At 35.3% G+C, this 21472-nt stretch overlaps 1 protein-coding gene across 2 annotated transcripts in view; it reads left to right on the top strand.

Moving 5' to 3' along the window:
* Positions 1-725: 725 nt before the first annotated feature.
* Positions 726-21472, top strand: part of CMAS (cytidine monophosphate N-acetylneuraminic acid synthetase) — a 32082-nt gene continuing 11335 nt past the window's right edge. The window contains exons 1-2 of one of the 2 annotated variants that reach the window (XM_074268854.1): positions 726-1090; positions 21313-21455. In XM_074268854.1, the coding sequence (XP_074124955.1) occupies positions 837-1090; positions 21313-21455 (397 nt within the window). In that variant the 5' untranslated portion in view covers positions 726-836. The remainder of the gene's footprint in view (positions 1091-21312; positions 21456-21472) is intronic. The other variant, XM_074268853.1, reaches the window with a different exon arrangement.

The following is a 21472-nucleotide window of genomic DNA, read 5'->3' as shown; positions in this document are numbered from 1 at the left end:
CGTCATCCTCAGCTCCAATTTTTCAAAATACCCAATTATTAATCAGTTTTAGGCACAGTTTGCATTTCCACCTATAAAAAGTAAATAGTGTCCTTGAGTCCCAGTAATTAACCTTTGATGTTTACTTTCTATTTCTTTTGGATCTTCTACATCACATTTTCTATTAAATTCAGTCTCTTTGCAACAAATTCTTGAAAGTCTCGGAATCACAGAAACCTTGCCCCGCCCCCTCCTTTTTTTGTTGTTTAGGGTTACTCTTCATTTTGCTGAATCTGCATTTCAAGCTACATTCTTTCCTTAAATTCCAGGATCTCTGCCTCTTTCTGCTTTGGGCTAGACTGAAAATGCTTTAAAGAGGATTGTTTAACTCATATCTTTGCGTGTCTGCAGCACCTGGCTCCGGAGAGGCCTTTAATGAAAGATAGCGCAATGATAAACTCAAAACAGTATTTCACAGATAAGGAAAACCTCCAAGAGTGACGTCACTTGTCCCTAAAAAGACTCATAAAAAGGGTATCTGAGGGGTATTTCATTTCAAAATCTTTCACTAAATCTGTAGGTCTCTCAGGCACCATCCAGGTTCAATTTCCTAACTCTATAAAACAGAACAACCCCGTTCAGTCCGGCTTCGGCTCCGCCCATCTCACAATAGTCCAGAGTCAGAGGCTCACAGAGCCCAGGCAAAACGGCCGCCAGAACTACAACTCCCAGCGGCCCCCGCGGGCCTCCCGCAAGCTGGGCTGGGGACGGAGCCGGGCTGTGCTGAGGTGGCAGAGGAAACGATCCCGGATGTGGCGGAGCCGGGGTGGCGGAGAAGGAGGAGGAGAGGGCTGAAGATGGACTCTTCTGAGAAGGCGGCTGCCACCTCCTCCCCTCGAGGTCGGCCGCCGCGGGGCAGACCCCCAAAGCTACAGCGCAACGCCCGCAATGGCGTGGGCAAAGGTGGGGAGAAGACCCCGCACATGGCGGCTTTGATTCTCGCGAGAGGAGGCAGTAAGGGCATCCCCCTGAAGAACATCAAGCACTTGGCCGGGGTCCCGCTGATCGGCTGGGTGCTGCGCGCGGCCCAGGATGCCGGGGTCTTTCAGAGGTGTGCATGTGCAGAGGGGGCCCAGGCGGACGGGGAAGGGGCTCGGGACGCGGGGGTCCGCTTCCTTCCTCTGACACCTTCAGGAGTGGGCGTGGGGGCAGTTTATTGTCCCACTTATAAAATGGGGAGATTGGTTGGTTGTCACACTGCTCTCCTTTCAGTGATGCGGGTGTCTCGAATGAACGAATGAATGAACGAACGAATGGCATTTATTGAGGTTCCAAATACTTTCTACGGCAATAGGCAAATTGTTTAGAAATTCGACAAACTTAATTAAATCTCATAATGAAAAGAATGAAACATAACGTTCAGAAACGGATGAAAATTCCTGATTCAAAAAAAAAAAAAAAAACCCTTCTCGACTTCTTCCTATGAGTCAGCAAAATCTAAAACCAAGCCAGTGTTCATGCACAGGTGAAAGATGGGGAACATTTTTGTGCTACACAGGCTTGATGGCTTTATTGTAGCGTTCTTGTAAACGATTTCATCGATTAAATTTGAACGTTGCCCTGTGCGGAGAATTGCCTGTGCTTTGCCCTTGGTGCAGTTGATAAGTCAATTCTAATCGCTGTGCCTGTAGAAACTCATCTGCTGGCTCTTTGAAAAATAGCCTCTCGCAGATGATTAAGGGAAAGGAGAATATTAATAATTGTGAATTCATTTGTCAGCTTCAGACGATGGCAGAATTGTATGTCAATATCTCGTTGTGGGAATTGCGGTATTTCAGTTTTTTGGTGTAGTGGATTGAGAGCAGTCAATAAGCATGTATTATTAAATGTCTACTATGTGCCAGTCACTGTTCTAAGGGCCCAGGATAGAAAGACAACAAACACTCCCTCTCTCCTGAAACTTACTGTGTAAAGGAGGCGACCACATGCAAAATGATTGCATACTAAATAAAGCAAGCAATATGCAAAATAAAGTAGAAATAATCTTAGAGAGAAGGAACTAAAGGAAAACTGGGAAAGGCTTCTTTAAGAAGGTGAGACTTACCGCAGTTTTGAAAGAAGCCAGGAGGTAGTGCTAAAAATTTAGAGAGCATTTCAGGTCTGGGAACTGCTGAAGAAAGTGCCAAGGAGAATTGTCAGTGCTGTCAAATTTCCCATGCATAGATCTTGTAAATAAAAAGCTATTTTTAAAAAAGTGCCAAAAAGAGAAGAGATGAAGTATCTTATTCTTGAAATCCAGTGTTATTTGATTGCAAAATATGTGCAAGCGTGTAAGGTCTAATATTGATACTGCCTTTCCAGGGTAGATTATGAAAGACTTTCTTTGTCAGACAGGAGATTCTATATTTGATCTGAAAGTGAAAGGGAGTCACTGGAGGTTATTGAAGTGAAGATGAGAGAGTGAGAGGAAAATCCCTGATGATTGAAGGATTGGAGGGGAAAAAGACTTGAGGTAGGGGAAACCAATCTGCAAGCTATTGCAGTAATTTAGGTATGAGGTGAGGAGGATGGTAACATTGTCAGAGGAAAGAAGAGGATGTATTTGAGAGATGTTACAAAGATAAAATCAAAAGGCCTTGGCAACAGCTTATAGAAGGAGTGAAAGAAATCAAGGGTGACACAGGTTGTGAGCCTGGGTGACTGGGAGAAGGGTAGTGCCCTCAACAGTAATAAAGTAGAAAGATTTGGAGGGAAAGATAATGAGTTCAGTTTTGGATATGTTGAGTTTTAAGTTCTCTACTGAACCTCCATTTTGAGATATTTGAAAGGTAGTTGGAGATTTGAAACTAAATGTCAGCAGAGAGATTAGGGTAGGATAGATTTGAGAATCATCATTATATAATGATCACCTAGTAAAGTAATCTAGAGGTTGAAGAGAAGAAGGCTCAGCTCCAGAGTCAAAAGATCCTGTGTTTACATTCTGTAACATACACTGGCAATGTGACTTTGAACAAGCCACTTGATTTTTTTCAAGAAATTTTACATGACCCCAGGCATGTATGTATATAAAATAGATATACAAATTAAACATTTACTGATAATAAGTGATAATTTTCATAACCACCATTCAGGCATACAATCCCATGGGATCATGACCTACAGTTTAAGAAGCTGAGCTCTAGCCAATTACTGAAGAATATAAATGGCTGACCTATATGTACAAAAATATTTGTAGCAGCAATTTTCTCAGAGTAAGGAATTTTAAATTGAGGGATGGCCTTAATTGGGGAATGGTTGAATAAATTATGGTATAAGATTATGATGGAATATTATTGTTCTGTGGGAAATGATGAGCAGGATGCTCTCAGAAAAACCTGGAAAGTCCTCCATGAATTATATAAAGCAAATTTTTAAGTTGAAATGTACTATAACTGTACATTATTTCACTGTAAAGTGAAATGTACTATATACAAAGTAATACCAATGTTGGGGGATGATCAACTGTGAATGACTTTGTTATTTTCAGCAATACAGTAATCCATGAGTACTTTGAAGGATTTATGATGAAAAATCAAAAGTCAAAGTTTTAAAAACAAATGTAAAAATTGTTTTACATATAATTAGGAAAAATAAAAATATTAAATATTAAAAAAAAAAAAAAACAATATAAATGACAGAGTGGGTGCCAAGCAGCACTGATAGAGGAAGGCCATCATGAGATTTGTATACCATTGAAGTCATAGGCCCAGTCCCTGTCCTTTTCTCAACCTTTTAATATTATGTTTGAATTCTACACCTGGTTTTTATACCTGGCATTTTGAGTTAGTGCTTGAAAAATATTTGTCCATTAGATGAATTCAAGTGGTTTATAAAGGTGTTCTTGACAGTGATAGTTCCTTACCCAGCAACTCTCTACTAATGATATACAGGCCCAGTGTCTATCCCTATTAGAGATAGTAAATTATATAAAAAGAAAAGAAATGTACTTAAATTCACAAAAGAAAAAAAAATCCAAGAAAAAGACTAAAAGGATACAAACTATGACTTAAAATGTTTTTAGAAAACTGCACAAAGTTTGGGTAACAAGCAAAACATGCCCCAAATTAGGGCCCTTCAAAAGTAGAACAGAATATCTTAATCTTTTCTTGGGGGGAAAAAAAAAGATTGCATGATTGTGGATTGGGTATATTATAGAGGGAATTTGTATAGCTGGGACTAGGTGGCCTGTGTAAATCTTGGAATTTTAGAACTGGAAGGAGCCTTGACATTTATTCCAAACCTGATTTTGCATTTGAGGTTTCAAAAAATGAAGTGATTTATGGAAGAATGCACCACTAGTTACAGAGCTGAGACCCCAACAGTCAAGGCTCTAAATACATACTGATTTCTGCTCTTTTGCAATTTCATCTATTCTTATTAATACCATATCTCAGAGCAACTCTTAGAAATCTTTTCTTTTCTCCTCTTGGCCTCACCTGGGACTTCCTACATTTAGTAGATAATAATAACAATGACTGACTTTGAAATGCTTTGTGCCTCACTGATATCATTTGAGCTTTAAAGTCACAAGTAAGCCAGATACTATAGAAATCCCATTTTATAGATAAGTAAACTGGTGCCTGGTCTTCCTCTGAAGTGAATGGAATTTGAATCCAAGTCTTATCTGATTCTACATTCCACACCTCTTTCACTGTGACCTTATCTTAGATTTTGCTTCCAATTTCACTGTAATTGAAGTAGTCTACTTTTCCACAATACCCTTCTTCTATAACTCAGAACTTCCCAGGATCTTGATCCATTTCTTCCTTTTGCTCATTGTTCACAGAATAAAAGTTATTTCTATTTTTCAACTTTATATTATTAGTCCTTTTATTTCCATCTTCTCTGGGATATTATTCCAGCATTCATCCATCTCTCAGGGAAAACAGTGTTGTTGTGAGGGAAGAGCGTTCAATTCCATGCTAAAGGTCCTGAGTTCAAATCCTAATTGTACTGGACCCATCCATCCTTTCATTGCTCTATGACCTGGGCAAGTCATTTAATAACCTCTTTAGGCCTCAGTTGTCTTATTCGTAAAATGAAAAAATTCAAGTCTCTCCAATTCTTCCTTTAAAGTAAAAAAAAAAAAAAAAAAAATTCCCTTGATTTACATTCCATCTGGTCTCATCTTTCTCCCCTTTACATTGTTTCATGTTTTGAAAACCTTCTGTATCTAATGTTTCTATTTCTTCTTTGCCAGTTCTCTCCTAAACCCTTTCCAAAAGACCCCTCCATACCCTTTTTTATAGAAGGGATCAGCTGGGTATAGCACACTTCATAGAATGTTAGACTCTAGTATGTTGGTTAATATGGCCAAACTGCTTTTTTCCCCTTATTTATTTTTTCAAATAAGAGGCATACCTGGAGAGAAGGAAAGAAAGGGATTCAGGAAAATGTCAGTACTCTAAACTTTAAAAGTATCAATAAAAATTTATTTTTAAAATTAGAACAAATATTTCTCCAAAGGTCATTCATAACCTAAAAATCTAATCCAGTGGCTCTTTTTTAATCATTATCTTTGATTTCTTTGCTATTTTTTGAAAGCATTGTTGTATTTTTACTGAAAATTTTCTCCTTCAACTACAGAAACATCAGTCTCTTTTAGTTTTCCTACGTCTCTCATCATGCCTTTTTCACCTTGTCTTTGCTTGAAGCATCCAATCTTAGCTTTCTCTGAAAGAATGGCTGGAGCATTGAATTTGGAGACAGAAACTTGGGTTTGGATTCCATCTTATATCTATGACAGAACCAATTTTCTCATCCAGAAGATGGGGAGAGTAATCTTTGCTTTGGAATAGTAAGATAACTCAGTAGAAAGAGCTCCAGGCTTGGAATCAAGAAAACCTGAGTTCAAATATGATTTCAGATATTTCCTAGCGGTGTGACCTGGGGCAATTCACATAATCCTGTTTGCCTTAATTCAGTGAAGGAAATGGCAAAAACCACTCTAGAATCTTTACTAAGAAAATCCCATGGACATTCTGGTTTGTGGAATTAGAAAGGATTGAGAACAATTGAATTGTATTTACTTATTAACATGATTGCTATGAGGAAAGCATTTTACAGGCTGGGTTTTTCATAAGTATAGTATTTTGTCCATCTATCTACACTCTTTCCCTTGTCAATTTCAGGTTTTTTCCTCATACCTTCAATTACCACCTTTTTGCCAGTGGCTCCCAAATTGGTATGTTCAGCCCTGACCTCTTTTATGAATTCTAGACTTAAAAAACCTGAACATCCACCTGTACATCCCAGCTTAAACTCTACATGTCTAAAACTGAATTTGTTATCTTATCCCTCCTTCCCAAAAATGTATTTCTTTTTATTTATTTTTCCTCCTCCCCTTCCATCACTGCATTGAGAAGGCACATGGGAAGTTATAAAATACTTGCCATACAAATCATGTTGTGAAAGAAAACATAGATCTATGTCTCTACCCGCCCCCCCCCCGAAAAAAAAAAGTATGCTTCAATATGCATTAATCAGTTCTTTTTCTGAGTATAGATGGCATTTTTCATCATAAGTCCTTCAGAATAGTCTTGCTGAGAATAACAAAGTTATTCATAGCTGATATTCCCACAACATTCCTATTATTTTTTTACATAGTACATTTCACTTTCCTTGAACTCATGGAGGACTTTTAAGTTTTTCTGAGAGCATTCTGCTTATCATTTCTTACAGAACAATTGTATTCCATCATAATCACATACCACAGTTTATTCAGCTATTCCCCAATTGATGGGAATCCCTTTAATTTCTTATTCTTTGCCTTGAGAAAAGAACTGTTATAAATATTTTTGTGCATATAAGTCCTTTTCCTTTTTTTTTTTTTTTTTTTTTTTTTTTAATGCTTTGGGATGCATTCTAAGAGTAACAGTTTTTAAAGGATATCCATAATTTCCCTTTGGCATAGTTCCAAATTACTCTACAGAATAGTTGAATTGGTTCATAGTTCCATCACCAATGCATTAATGTCTCATTTTCCCTACATTTCTCCTAGCATTTGTCATTTTCCTTTTCTGGCCCATTAGCCAATCTAATAGGTATGAATTAGTACTTCAGAATTGTCTTAATTTACATTTCTCTCTGCAATCAATAGTGAGTTAGAATATTTTTCTCATGTGGCCATAAATAGCTTGATTAGTTCATCTGTATTTCTTTTCATTTAACTATTTCTCTCTGTGGTGTCAATATTTATTCAGCCTCAGAAATTTAAAACCTTAGACTAGTAATTACCTCCTTTCCCCTCCTAAACCTCTAAGTGCCATTACATTACCAATTGATTGCCTCTCTGCAGTATCTTTGACATTAATCTCTCTTCCCCTTGCCACCACCCTATTTCTGGCCTTCCTTAATACTCTCCTCAACAGTTAGTAATACATTACTAATAGGTCTTGCCCACTTTGTTTCCCACCTCTCCATCTCACACCCTTCCAAATCCATGTTTCACATTATTACCAAAATAATTTTTCTTATTCATATATCATATCATTCTTTAGCTCAATAATTTTTAGTGACTGTCAACCAAGTAAACCTTAGATTTCTGCCATAGTTTTGTCCACCCTACCTTTCCAGGCTTATTTCAAATTACTTCTTTTTACAGACTATGCATGCCAGTCTAGTAGGACTATTCTCTACTCCCCAAATTATACCCTGTGATCTCTTGACTTTGCTCCTTCCTCACACTGTCCACTACGCTTAGAATGTCTTTCCTATTGAATTCCTACTCCTTACATTCAACTTAAATGTCTTTCCTCTTTCGTGAAGACTTTTGATTCTCTGTGGCTGGTAATAACTTTTCAGATCTTAAATGGCACATTATCATATATATATATATATATATATATATATATATATATATATATATATATATACACATATATATACATATATACATATATATATATACACATACACACACACATATATATATATATATACACATATATACACATACATACACACACACACACACACACACACACACACACACACACACACACACATATATATATATATATATATATATATATATATATATATATATATATATATATATATATATATATATATATATATATATATATATCTTTGTGTCATCCCCATACTAAATTGTATGCTCTATGATGTATGGCATCCTATCTTATCTAAATTTGGTATGTTCCCTAATATCTAGCATAGTTCAATTGTTATTGAATGAACCATAGCACAAGTTGTTATTGCCATAGCCCGGGTTATTGCTGTAGCTTTTTGCTATTGGCAGTTGCCTAACCCTACTTTAGAGAGAAACAAGTAACTTTTATTTAGCCAGTTAAGCAGTGGAAGTTCAGAGGTTGAAAGGAAGTGTCTATTTTTTTCCCCTTTGCCAGTGTTTTGAGTTGGTTGAACCTCCCAAAACAACAATTTTCTAAAGGAAGTTAAGGATGGAGCCAAGCAAAAATAGGAACTGAAGCTAAAAGATATGCAAGTGTTTGAAGTGTGAATTGGAGAGATAAGAGAATAAATGTATCATCCCTTTTATAACTACAGCTGAAAGTAAAAGGAATCCCAGAGTAGGAAGAGGTCTCAGAATCATTTTTCAACTGCTTTCCTGAAGAGGAATTTCAATATCCTACCTAATAAGTAGTTGAAAAATAGTAATGTTTAAAGAAAGTCAGGCGAAAGGCAAATCACTTCTTCAGTGGCAGCCCATTCAATCTATTTTTGGACAACTCTTTTGGGAAAATATTTTCCTTATATTAAGCCTAAAACTGCCTTACTTCAACTCATTTTTTATAATTTTTTAAGTACAAGAACATATCTAACCTCTCTTCCAAATGATGAATTGCAAATATTTGAAGATGGACATCAGGCTTCCTTTCCCTCCCTTTTTTCTTCACTATTCTTTTTTAGGTTCTTTATCCCCAATTCTTTCATTTTATCCTTATACTGCCCACTATCCCGATGAATAATATTAGAAGTAGAAAAAATCTGAAAGAACATATCATCTTATTGCCTTATTTTGCAAATGAGGAAATTGAATTTCAAGCAAATGATTTTACCCAAGGCCACTGACTTGGTATGTAGTAGAGTTAATATTGAAACAATCTTAAAATGTAAATATAATAATGCCTAATTTATCCTAAGTTTTAATGGAATGGATTTTTTCATATTGTTGAAGCTTACTCCTTTAAGTCCTAAAGCATTTTTTAAAACTTTTTGATATAAATCTTTCTAAAATGCTATGTATACATCTCTGACTTAAAAGAGAATACACTAAATATAGTATTTTTTTGAACTTGAGGAGGGCTCAAATCCTGTCTCTGACACATTCTAGGTGTGCATCCTCAAGCAAGTCATTTAATTTCTAAATGCTGATTGGCAACTCTTAAAATTATAAGTCACAGATGAGTTGCCCATGATGATCTTCAAGGAGTTTTCATATTAGTAGTCCCTACCCTGATAAAATTGTAGATCTATAAGATAGATTTGTTTTTTAATCAGTCTCAAACTTATCTCTCTGTTGTTAGGGGTTCTCCTCTTTAGTTATCCTAAGCAAAGTTATACTAATCAATTGATGTCATGTTAATTTCTAAATGTTGGAGTGTGATTAAAGACATTAAGATTCATCCCAGCACTAGTCAGTTGTTAACTAGACAAATAGAAAAAAGGGAGTGACAAGATGTGAATGGATTTAAAAGGAGGTTTTTTGTTAATAAAGTTAAACCTTGATTCAAAATATATTTCTTCCTTATTAAGGACAGCAACCTTAAAAAGAACCCTTATATCTGCCATAAAATTTGGAATGCAAAAATTGTGGGTTTTGCTTCCAACCCTCAGAACATGTTAAGGAATAGGCTTTAAGAATTCTGTCAAGAAGAAAGGTGAGAAGTCATGGAAAGCATGTGAAGGATGTTTCACCTTTATCCTTTAATTACTTGGTTCCACATCTCTTGGGCAGAGGAGCAGGAGACAATAATTTCTGCCTTTTTTCATCCTTTTATCTTTCTGTATGTGTGCACATGTGGATATACATCTCTGTCTGTCTCTCTCCCTCCCTTTTTCTGGTTCACTGTTGGAAGGCTTATGTGACCCTATATCAAAGTAGACCTTACTGCTATTAGATGCAATAGAGGTGACCCTTTGTTTTCAAGGCTATGCCAGAAGAACATGTGCTGCTCTGACAGATTCTATTGTGCCATATGTTTTGACTAAGATCCCAGCAAACTAAGTTCAGATAGGCTGGTCATTTAGTGATGAGCTCCTTGGCCATGGCAGCCCATGAACAAAGAAAAATGAGATTTCTGCCAGACAACTAGGTGACACAATGGATAGAGCACTGGGTTTGGAGTCAGGAAGACCTGATTTCAAATTTGACCTCAGACACTTAACTAGCTGTGTGACCCTGGACAAGTCATTTAACTCTATTTACCTGTTTCTTCATCTGTAAAATGATCTGGAGAAGGAAATGGCAAACCATTCTATCATCTCTGCCAAGAAAATCCCAAAATAGGATTACAAAGAATCAGACATGACAGAAATGAATAATAATAACAACAGACAATAATAATCTTTGATGGTGACGATGGCAGAGAGTAGGACAAATGATGCCCCATCACATAGTTTTTTGATTTGTGAATGTGTATATGTATGTGTTTAGATCATCTATAAATTTTGCCTTAGTTATTGTCACTCTAGATATGTGATCTTTTTATAGAGTGAGCAACGAGTGGACATACTACTGGAGGAACAGAATGAGATTTATCTTGACATTCTTGCTATAAATAAAACCAGAATAGAGAAAAAGTCAATAAATTGAAGGACAGCTCATAAGTTTATCCTTGGAAGGTAGCATTGTAGTTGATTTTATCATGCACTCAAAGGCAGCAAAAATCATTATTTTCAGGAGACACTCATTCAGTTTGTTCATGTTCATGTAAGTATTTGTAAAAAGATGACTAGAAAATAAAAAATAAATAAAATTATCACTATAAAAATAATCACAAATTACGTGTCAATATCTATTTCAGAGAATAAAATAGAACTTTGAAGAACACTGTAATGCCCTCTAAAATTTAGGATTCTTTTTTCTTTCTGATTTTTAATAGTATTTTATTCTTCAAAATACATGCAAAGATAGTTTTCAACATCCATCTTTATAAAATCTTGGGTTCCAAATTTTTTTCTCTCTTCCTTCCTCTCCCTTCCCAAGACACCAAGCAATTAAATAGGTTAAATGCGCAATTCTTCTTTTTTAAAAGTCACTTTGTTTGATGTTTTTCATCTTTTTTTTTTTTTACAAAATGACCAATATAATTTATTTTTAAAAGAAATCATAGAACATAACAATAAATATTTTTAAATGATAATTGGCATTTTTTTTTTGTTTTTTTAAAAGCAGAGAAAAATGAGTATAGTGGATGAATAATTAATACAATTTTAATTCTAACTATTATAGACCTCAGAAAAGAATGTAATAACAGCAATGTATTTTATTTTGTCAAATTTATATGCTGGAAACAATATTCTTCCATTCTACTTGTAGATTCCTGGGAGAGAGAGATATTAAATCCTATCTATAGTTTGTATCTTATGATGCCTTTTGTCTTTATGTCACAATCATATGCCATCAACCCCTACCAGATTGAACCCTCTTGTTGCAAAAAAACACAATTAACAATAGCTGTTATAGAAAACAATATCATATCTGTCATTGTGTATCCTGTTTTTCCTAATAGTCTCCTACTTCTCTGCCATGTAGCGAATTATATTTCTTTAATTCAGTGACTTTCATTTGTTTTTTCCATAATTCAAAGTTAATTTTGCTTTTAGTGATTTTTTCATTTATATCATTTTAATCATTTTATATAATTCATTTGATTATTTTATTCTATTCTGCATGAGTTCATGTAGATCCTCCCACATTTTCCTAAATTCTTCATATTCATCATTTCATACAGCAGAATTTTACTTCATTACTATAATTTTTTTCATGTACCCCCTAGTTTGCATTCATTCATTTTGTTTCCAAATTTTTACTACCACAGTATATACCTATCACTATGTTGGTATATTTGGGGGAGTGGGAAATTTTGGAGAAGACTGACTTCCTTGGGATAGTTGTCTTGTAGTGTGATTATCCTAGCAGGAGAAGGGATATGGAATGTTTGGTCACTTTTCTTAAGTGATATTAATTGAAATACAGAATAGTAAAACGAGCACTTCAGTTACCATACTATATTCTGTCATGCTCAAAAAACTTTGAGCAGAAGCTACTCTTTCTCTTTAGTCATCTGTGCCAGTTCATCTGAGGTAAAGTGAAACCTTGGAGTTATTTTTATTTTCAGTGTATTAAACTTCATAATTTTTAAGAATACTATTGCCCAAAAATACATATCTTTGCCAGGTCTGTTAAATATTTCTTTGTCTCTTGATCAAAATCATCTCTGTTTTCATCAGTGCAGTCAGCTTTGTATCTTTTTGTCCACTGCCTAAAATTCTCAAAAATTACTGACTTAGGAGGACATCAATCACACTGTCAAATCCTTTCCCAGAACTGTGATGTAGCAGAACACTGTTTTTATTTGTATTTGATAACCATTTGTTGGATAACCATTTGTTGCCTCATGCTTTTGTTTACAAGTTGCAACCCATAAAAATGTTATTTTGGCCTGTCTCCTTCTTTAAATGACTTAAATGAACCTAACATAGTTGGAGAAATTCAAGCATCTTCTTATTTACCACTCAGCACTAATGACTATGAAGAAGGCAGAAGAATTAATTTCTAACAAACAAATGACTGAAGGTGAAAAATGAAGAAAAATAAGACTAACTTCCTAGACAGTACAATAGGTTGAGGGAGAGTCTCCAAGTGAGGAAATCAGTCTTCTAGCACCTATTTATGTGATTTTAGGCAAGTCACTTGTCAGTGTCCTAAGCATCTTTATGAGTCACAGATTTGTAATGGTAGATGAGTTTTGTGAGGCACCAAGGAAGCAGTATTCCCAGGACTGATGAAGTCACAAAGAAAATTTTAAAAATTAATCTACCAATTACTCTGCCCACTCTTAAGCCTTCCCAGTCTTAAGCCTCAACATGTACTTCAAGGCTTTGTGATTTTGTCAGGGTGGACTCTCCACCAACAGATTATAGCAACTTGACTGCCTTTGAAAGTTGCTGTGGTTGAAAAATTAATCAACATTGTGATAATCCTCTCTAATTTTACCTGGATCAATCCTTAGGTGACACACATAATTCAAAACTGGGCCTTCTTATACTCAAAACCTTCAAGTCAAATCTTTATTGTTAAAGCTATGTTGGTGAATTTGAGTTCTGAATAACATTTCTATTTTATAATTGATTTCATTTTAACTAATATTGTCAATTAATTATTACCAGACACATGTCTGTAGAATGAAATAAAGTTCAAGTCAACACACACTTGTTAAATTCTTACCTCATGTTAGACATTATGAGTCCCACCAAAGAAAACAAAACAAAGAAAAGAAAGCAAAAAAATAGACTGCTTTGTAGGCAGTTTCTTACTATTGGAGGGATACGATGTTTATGTAGAGAAGTCAGTACTTGATTGTTTAAGGAGGGGAAAAAGGAATAATAAGTAAGACAATCAGCAGAGGCCTCCTATGGAGGTGGCACATTTATTGAGCTCTGAAAGAAGCTAATGAGCTGAGACACAGAAATGAAGAGGAATTTGAAGGTATTTTAGAGAAAGATAAAGCACTAATAACTGGAGGAATCAGTAAAGTCCTTTTATAGGAGGTGAAATTTGAGCTGAGTATTCCAGGAGAGAGGAAGGAGAACCTTGCCAGCAAGAGGAACAGCTTCTGCAACAGCACATTGATGGGATATAAGGCATAAAAAGTAATCTAGTTTGACTAAACTATAGAATGTGTAAGGAACAGTAAGAAAAAATAGGGCAGATCCAGAGCTTTAACTACCTGATAAGGGTTTTATATTTTATCCTAGAGGGAATGGAAAGGCAGCTAGAAGAGCAGCGTAGTTAGATCTCTGATTTAGGAAAATCATTTTGGTAGCCTTACAGAAAATAGATTAGAGAGATATAGATTTTGGTAGCCTTACAGAAAATAGATTAGAGAGGGGAAGAATCAAAAGCAAAGACACTAACTCAGGGCTAGAAGTGGGGGAATTCTTGTAATATTCCAGGACTGTAATGATGGCTTGAATTAGAATTTTCCATGACTTTCTAAACCAATTGATGTATTTATTCCTTTCAAAGTAATCTGTACTTGGATATAGGCCATAGTCCCAGGTCAGTTCCAGGGCAAATATGAGCCATAATGGAGTCAGGACTCTGTTCACAGTTCTAGGACAGAAAAGAGTGTTTGTGGTCACTCAGAGATCAGAGCACAGGCCAGGACAGTAGTGAACACTGCTCCTTATGTCATACCACTTTGAAAGAACTGAAAACTTACAAGTTTCTATAAATATCTCTAAAAATCAGCGCAACCTTCAACCCTACTTAAAAAAAAAAATTAAAAGTCAATTAAAATGCTGGATAAATAATCAGACAACAGGAAAAAAAAATTCTGACCATAGATAATTACTATGGTGACAAGGAAGATCAAAACACACACTCGGAAGAAGATAACAAAATCAAAGCTCCTGCATCCAAAGCCTCCAAAAAATATGAATTGGTCTCAGGCCATGAAAGAGCTCAAAAAGGATTTCAAGAAGAGAAATGAGAATCTTACCTTACAAGAAAATGGGAGGAGGAAGTGATCAGAGAAGGGGGAAATAGAGGGGAGAACAGATTGGGGGAGAGAGGTAGTCAAAAGCAAAATACTTTTGAGGAGAGAGAATAGAATAAACAATAAGGAATATAGGATGGAGGAAAATACACATTGTGATAGTAACTGAAAAAAATTTTGAAGCAAGTTTCTCTGATAAAGGCCTCATAAACATATAGAGAAATGAGTCAAATTTATAAAAATAAGAACCCTTTCCCAATTGATAAGTGTGATCAAAAGATGTGAATTATTTTCAGATAAAATACAGCTCTCTATAGGCTTGTAAAAAAATACTCTCACTGTTGATTGGAGAAATGCAAATTAAAACAATTCTGAATTAATTAGATTGATAGAAAAGGAAAATGACAAATGGAGGGGACTGGGGAAAATGAGACATTATTAGGATTCTTTGCAAGGTACTTATGTACTTATGTACTTAGTTGACACCTTTAAAGGAGTTCATAGCTTTAAAGGAGTTCCATTATTGGGCTACACATTAGACTTCACACCTTTAGAGAGCATATAAAAGGACAAGCCCACTCTCTGAGAGAAGATTCAAAGTCAGGATTCAGTTAAAGGGAGAACTTCAGGGGACTTCCAGGAGATTTACAACTAGGATTGACTTCTGGGAGATTCACAAGGCAAAAAGCCACAATCCCACACTCTTGGAGATTCAGAGTCAAGATTCATTCCCACTTCAACATTCGTGCTGGCTGGAGACATTTGGACAAGAGCTCTCGAGAACCAAAGAGAGAGATAGGCCTCTAAGAAAGCTAACCAGGCCCAGGAAAAGATTCAGGATTTTGAAGGACACAATAAAGGATCTGGACTTTAACTCCTGGCTGCATTTTGGGATTATTGAACTGAACTGAAGCCAAGGCTTCCTCCAGAAGCTCCCAAAGAAATCTGCCTCTAAGAGAATGATTACAATTTAGAGAAAAAGAACATTACAAGACATTAATGCAGTGTTCATTGAGCTGTGAACTGATTATTCTGTAGAGCAATTTGGAACTATATCCAAAAGGCTATAAACTATGCATACCCTTTGATTTAAATGATGCTATTTCTAAGTATGTATCCTAAAAGAGAAAAATAAAAACAAAAAGGAAAATAATCTAAATATTTATAGCAGCTCTTTTCTGACAACAAAGAATTGAAAATTGAGGAGATGCCCATCAATTGGGGAATGACTGAACAAATTGTATGTTATTATGATGGAATGTTATTGTGGTATAAGAAATGATGAGCAGATCAGAAAAAACCTGGAAAGTCCTCCATGAGCTCAAGAAAAGTGAAATGTATTGTGTACATAGTAATAGCAAAATTGTGGGATTATCTGTGAATGATTTTGCCATTCTCAGCAATACAACAATATAAGACTACTCTGAAGGATTTATGATGAAAAATGCTATCCACACCAAGAGAAAGAATTTTGATTGTCTCTGAATATAGACTGAAGCATATTTTTTTTTAAAAAATTTTTCTTGAGGTTTTTGATTGGCTTTTTGTTTTTGGAGGAGTTTTTTTGATGGGGAGGGTGTGTGTGTGTTCTTTTTGCAACATGACTTATGGAATGTTTTATACAACTTCACATGGGCCTTCTCAATGGGAGAATATGGGGAGGAAGAGGGAGACTCTGTAACTCAAAATTTCAAAAACATGTAAAAATTGTTTTGCATATAACTAGGAAAATAAAAACTTTCTTTTAAAAAAGAAAGGAAAAAAGAAATGAGCAGGATGCTCTTTGAAAAACCTGAAAAGGCTTCCATGAGATGACACAAAATGAAATGTACTATGTATAAACAGCCATATTATAAGATAATCAGCTGTGATTGACTTAGCTATCCCCAGCAATAAAATAATCCAAGACAACTCTAAAGGATTATGATAAATGATATCCATATCCAGAGAAAGAACTGATAATGCCTGAACACATATTGAAGCACATTTTATTTAACTTTATTTTTCTAGAGTTTTTTTGTTTGGGGGGGGGAGGTTGGTCAGTGTTCTCTTTCACAACATGATTGTTGTGGAAATGTTTTATATGACTACACATGTATAATCTATATTGCATTGCTTGCCTTCTCAATGGGAGAAGAAAAGAAAAGAGAGAATTTGGAATTCAAAAAAGTTTTTAAAATGAATATTAAAAGTTTTTACATGCAGCTGAGGAAAAACAAAATGCTAAATAAATTTAATAAAAGAAAAAAGAAGATGCAAAAAGTAGAACTCGGGTATGGTTTCATTTAATTATTTTTTAAAGAGCAATATTGAAATCAACACAAGTGATTAATATTGCTAAGTTATTGCTTAAATTTGATTGTCAGTGAACAAAATATTGCAACTTGTCAGTCAAAATAAAAGAAGAAGAAGAAGAAGAAAAGGAAGAAGAAGAAGAAGGAGAAGGAGAAGGAGGAGGAAGAGGAGGAGGAGGAGGAGGAGGAGGAGGACTTGTATTCTGGGTATGGCACTTAACTTTTAGGATGACCTTGCACAAGTTATTTTGCCTCTTTGGGCCTTAACTTCCTCATCTGTAAAATGAAAGAATTGGACTATATTTTTTCTAAAGCCATTTCCAATTTTAGTTCTTGGATCTTATGAACTATAATGCAATAAAATGCCATTTTTATGGCCTGAGTTGTGACCAGAATCCTTCTAAATATTTTCTGAAAATACCAAAAAACAAAACAAAAAAAATCTTAGAAAATTTAATGGAAATATAAATAAATAAATGATGGGAAATAAAGCAGACTAGTTTTTCTTTTTCCCTCCATTAATCTATAAGACTATATTAAATTTTTTTAAAAACATAAATGACTTAGAAAATTCATAAAACCCTGGACATTCATTTTTATTTCATTGCACACAACTCTGTGATAAGTTCCTTTATGGCAGAGACTATTACTTTTTGTCTTTCATGGTACTAAATCCTTACTGGTCTCATAAAACTGGTATGTTCCTTAAGGGAATATTATATAATAAAGAGATTTTATTGTCTTCCATAAAGTGTAATATGGAACCTTTCACCAATTCCTTCCTGGGATTTGAAAAAATTAGGTCAGGAAATCACTTTTTTTCTTTTTTTAAGTCTTCTTCTAAAATAAAGACAAATTATTTTGTAGATGACAGCCAACATTTTAAATAAAGAACTGAAGAAATCCACTAAGAAGATAGAAATCATGTTGGGTGAGTTAGAATTTATAGGATATTTGACTTGGAAGAAACTTACAAATCATCCCTGTCTTGAGAAAATCACTAATTCAATTCATAAGATGAGGAAGTTGGACTACCTGACTTCAGGCAATTCCGGCTCTACAACATACACACCCTTGGCTTACAAATGAGGAAATTTAGGGACTGAGACATTAGTGACCTGACTTAAATTCACAGAGAAAATAAGGAAAGAACTTAACCAGGACTAAAAGGACAAGTCTAACTGCCCTTGGTTTGCCTGATGTTCACCATTGTGATATGGTTAGTGGCAGTACAGAGAGTTGTGAGAATTAGGATGGGGAATCCCCTGTGGCCAACGCAGGTCCAACGTGAAAGAATTCACAAACCTGAAATCTAAATGGCAGAAGGGATTTTTATTGGCACTGAGAAGCCAGCTTTGAGAGGAAGACAGACTTCTTAGTAGCAAAAGGTCCTGTTGAGAAATAAAGATTAACCCTGAGAAGAGATTGTCTTCACAGCGGGCAAGAGGCCTGGTAGGCAGCTTTCTAAGGAGAGAGCTTAGTTGGCAAAGCATAATCCTACTTTGGACTTCTGCAGAAATTTGGGGTTCAGAGTTGTCTTTTATTGGCAGTCTGGGGCTAGAGCTTCTATCAAATGAGATTCCTTCAATGTTGTCAATGTCCCCAGTCCTAGATGTCCAGTTGAAAAGAGAGTTACTTACCTTGGATTTTCAAGCTACTCAATAGGAATGTCAGGCCCAGATCTCCAACTGAATGAGACCACTTAAATTTAAGTTACTGGGAGTGGTCCTAGGCTAGATAATCTTCAACTCAATAGAGGGTTCCGACTGCATCTCTAGTCTGAGACCTCTCAATCTCCCTTCTTTTATAGGTTAAAGGGAGCACAGTTTCAGGGTTCACTCCCATCAATTGCAGAGTCTTCTGGGGAATAGGAAGTGAGAGTTTAGTTAATGAAGCTACTGCCAAATTCAGTTAACAGTGGGAAAATAGCTGGGTGTGGTTTGACTATTGTTCCATTGATCACTAATTATTAATATGTCATTCCTGAGTCAACTGTTTGTCAGTACAGCCACTAAAGTGATTTTCCTAAAAAAATGCGATTAATCCTAAAAAGAACTACCCTCCCCACTCCTTCCACCACTACTCTCCTTCCTCCGCACACACACACACTCAGTGAATTCCAGTGGCTCCAAGGACAAATGAAAAATTCAAACCCTTCATAACTTAGCTCCCTCCTACCTTTCCGAACTATATATATCTTACTCTTTACTCTGATCCAATAACACTGGCCTTGTGGTAATTACACAAACAAGATACTCTATCTCTTGGTTCTGGGCATTTTTCTCTGACTGGAAATGCCTTCACTGCTTCACTATGACTATTTTCCTGGCTTCTTTTAATTACCAACTAAAATCCAACCTTCTAGGGGAAGTCTTATCTTTCCCCTTCTTAATTCTACTGTTTTCCCTTTTAATTGCTTTGTATTTATCTGGCATATAGCTGGCTTTGTGTATATTTTTGTGCTTTCTCCCCCATTTGGGGAGTATATGGAAGTAGTCTGAAAGAGGAAGGCATTAGCAGCTGGGGGTGGGGGTGGTAGTGAGATCCCCAGGGCCTCCCCAACATTTTTCCCCTTCCAAGCTGGGAACTGTTTAATGTACTCTATAGCCATGCCTTTTACATCTGCTTAAGGCTTTGAAGGCCTGATTTAAACCTAAGCCTTTGTGGGAGTTTTCAAGGAAAAGGCCTCCTGCAGAAAGTGCAATTTAAGTTGAGTCTTGAAAGAATGTAGAGAAAGTAAAGAGGTGGTGATGGTAGGACAATTTTATTCTATTTATAAGGGACAACCAGTGCAAAGGCAAAAAGATATCATATTTGGAGAACTTAGTAACCAGGCTATATTGTAGAATGTATGAACAAGATTAAGATGTAAGAAGTCTAGAAAGATAGAAAGAAGCTTTAAATAGCAAAAATTAGGATTGCATTTTTGGTTTTGGAGAAAGCCACTAGAAGTCATTCATTCAATAGGGTGGTGAGATGGTCAGAGCTTGGCAGCTAAGTGGAGGATGGATTGGAGAGAGGACAACTATCAATGATAATGGAAGTATTTGAATTCTAGCATCAAAGTTACTGACTCAGGAAGTAGAATTAGAATTTAGGAAAACCAAAATGTAAATTCAGCTAGGCTAGCCCAAGTATCCACAGAGGAATGTAGAGCTTCAAGTCAAACAATTTTGACAGATCAATTCTCAAGGTATCAAAAAGAGGGAAAGGTACCAAAAAAGGCAACTGAAAGAATACCAATAATTACAGACTCATATTCCTACTTTCTTATCTAGACAAAAAAATTCATGAGAATCTATATATATATCTCAAGGACATTCTTGGTGAGGGTGTAAAAAGGAAACAGACAGTTTCACAGTATTCCCTGATAAGGCTTGTTTTTATAATCATACAGTTGATTAAAAAGTATAGTGAATACTTTCACAGTGCTTAGCTTTTTGCTCCTTACAAAAATGCATAGTAAACATTACTAGATTATGATAGATCATTTTTGAGTTGAGTGAGAAATGGGAATTACACCCCCCTTCTTTTGTTAAAGTTCCTTTCAAGTAACTTGAATTAATGAGCATGCTATTTTGTCTAGTCCAACCCTAAAATTTTCATACATAGGGATTGCTTGAATGATATATATCTTATTTTCTTCATAATCTAGTAATGTTGCTCAAACATTTTCTATCCTTGCTTACTAAGGAAAATTCACTTATACCATTTTTTTTAATATAACAAATTATACTTCACAATTAAAATAATTTTAAAGATTCAGCCAAAGGTAAATAGCACAGTTACTCTGTACATGTTTAGGTCCAAAATGTCTACATTGTGGTTCTCTTATGGTATTTTTTGGGGGTATATAAAGATGAATGTGTTTTGACAGTCAACTCAACCATATCAGCTAACTAGCTAGCTGCTTTCAAACTAACTTAGGTAGTTTCACATCTAATCTTAAAATGTTAATAGGGCACACAATATTCTTCTTTCAAAGCCTTAGTATTACAACTTTGCATTGCAGGAGACATTTTTTCCTCTATGTATCAATTTTTCACTAAATTCCTAATGTGTGATATTCAGTTCATTATTTCACAATATGAATATTCTTAATTGAATTTCTATTAGTTCTATTCTATTAATAGAATTTCTATTAAAAAACTAAAATTCCAAATTATGGTATTTATTTTTAATTTTCATCAATTTCATGATTTTTCATGCAACTTTTTAAACTTTTAAAGATATTCACTTTCATAGTAAAGCTCTAATGATTTGGGGGGGGGGGTGTTTTTATCTATATATAGCATATGGGTTTCTACAGATCATGATGAAATTGAGAAAGTTGCCAAGCAATGTGGAGCACAAGTTCATCGAAGAAGTTCAGAAGTTTCCAAAGACAGTTCTACTTCCTTAGATGCTATATCAGAGTTTCTAAGTTATCACAATGGTATGTATTTATGTTTA

This window comes from Sminthopsis crassicaudata, chromosome 5, assembly GCF_048593235.1.
Source record: "Sminthopsis crassicaudata isolate SCR6 chromosome 5, ASM4859323v1, whole genome shotgun sequence".
Lineage (NCBI taxonomy): Eukaryota > Metazoa > Chordata > Mammalia > Dasyuromorphia > Dasyuridae > Sminthopsis > Sminthopsis crassicaudata.
The sequence above is the reverse complement of the archived record's forward strand: the minus strand, read 5'-3'. Positions and strand labels throughout refer to the sequence as shown.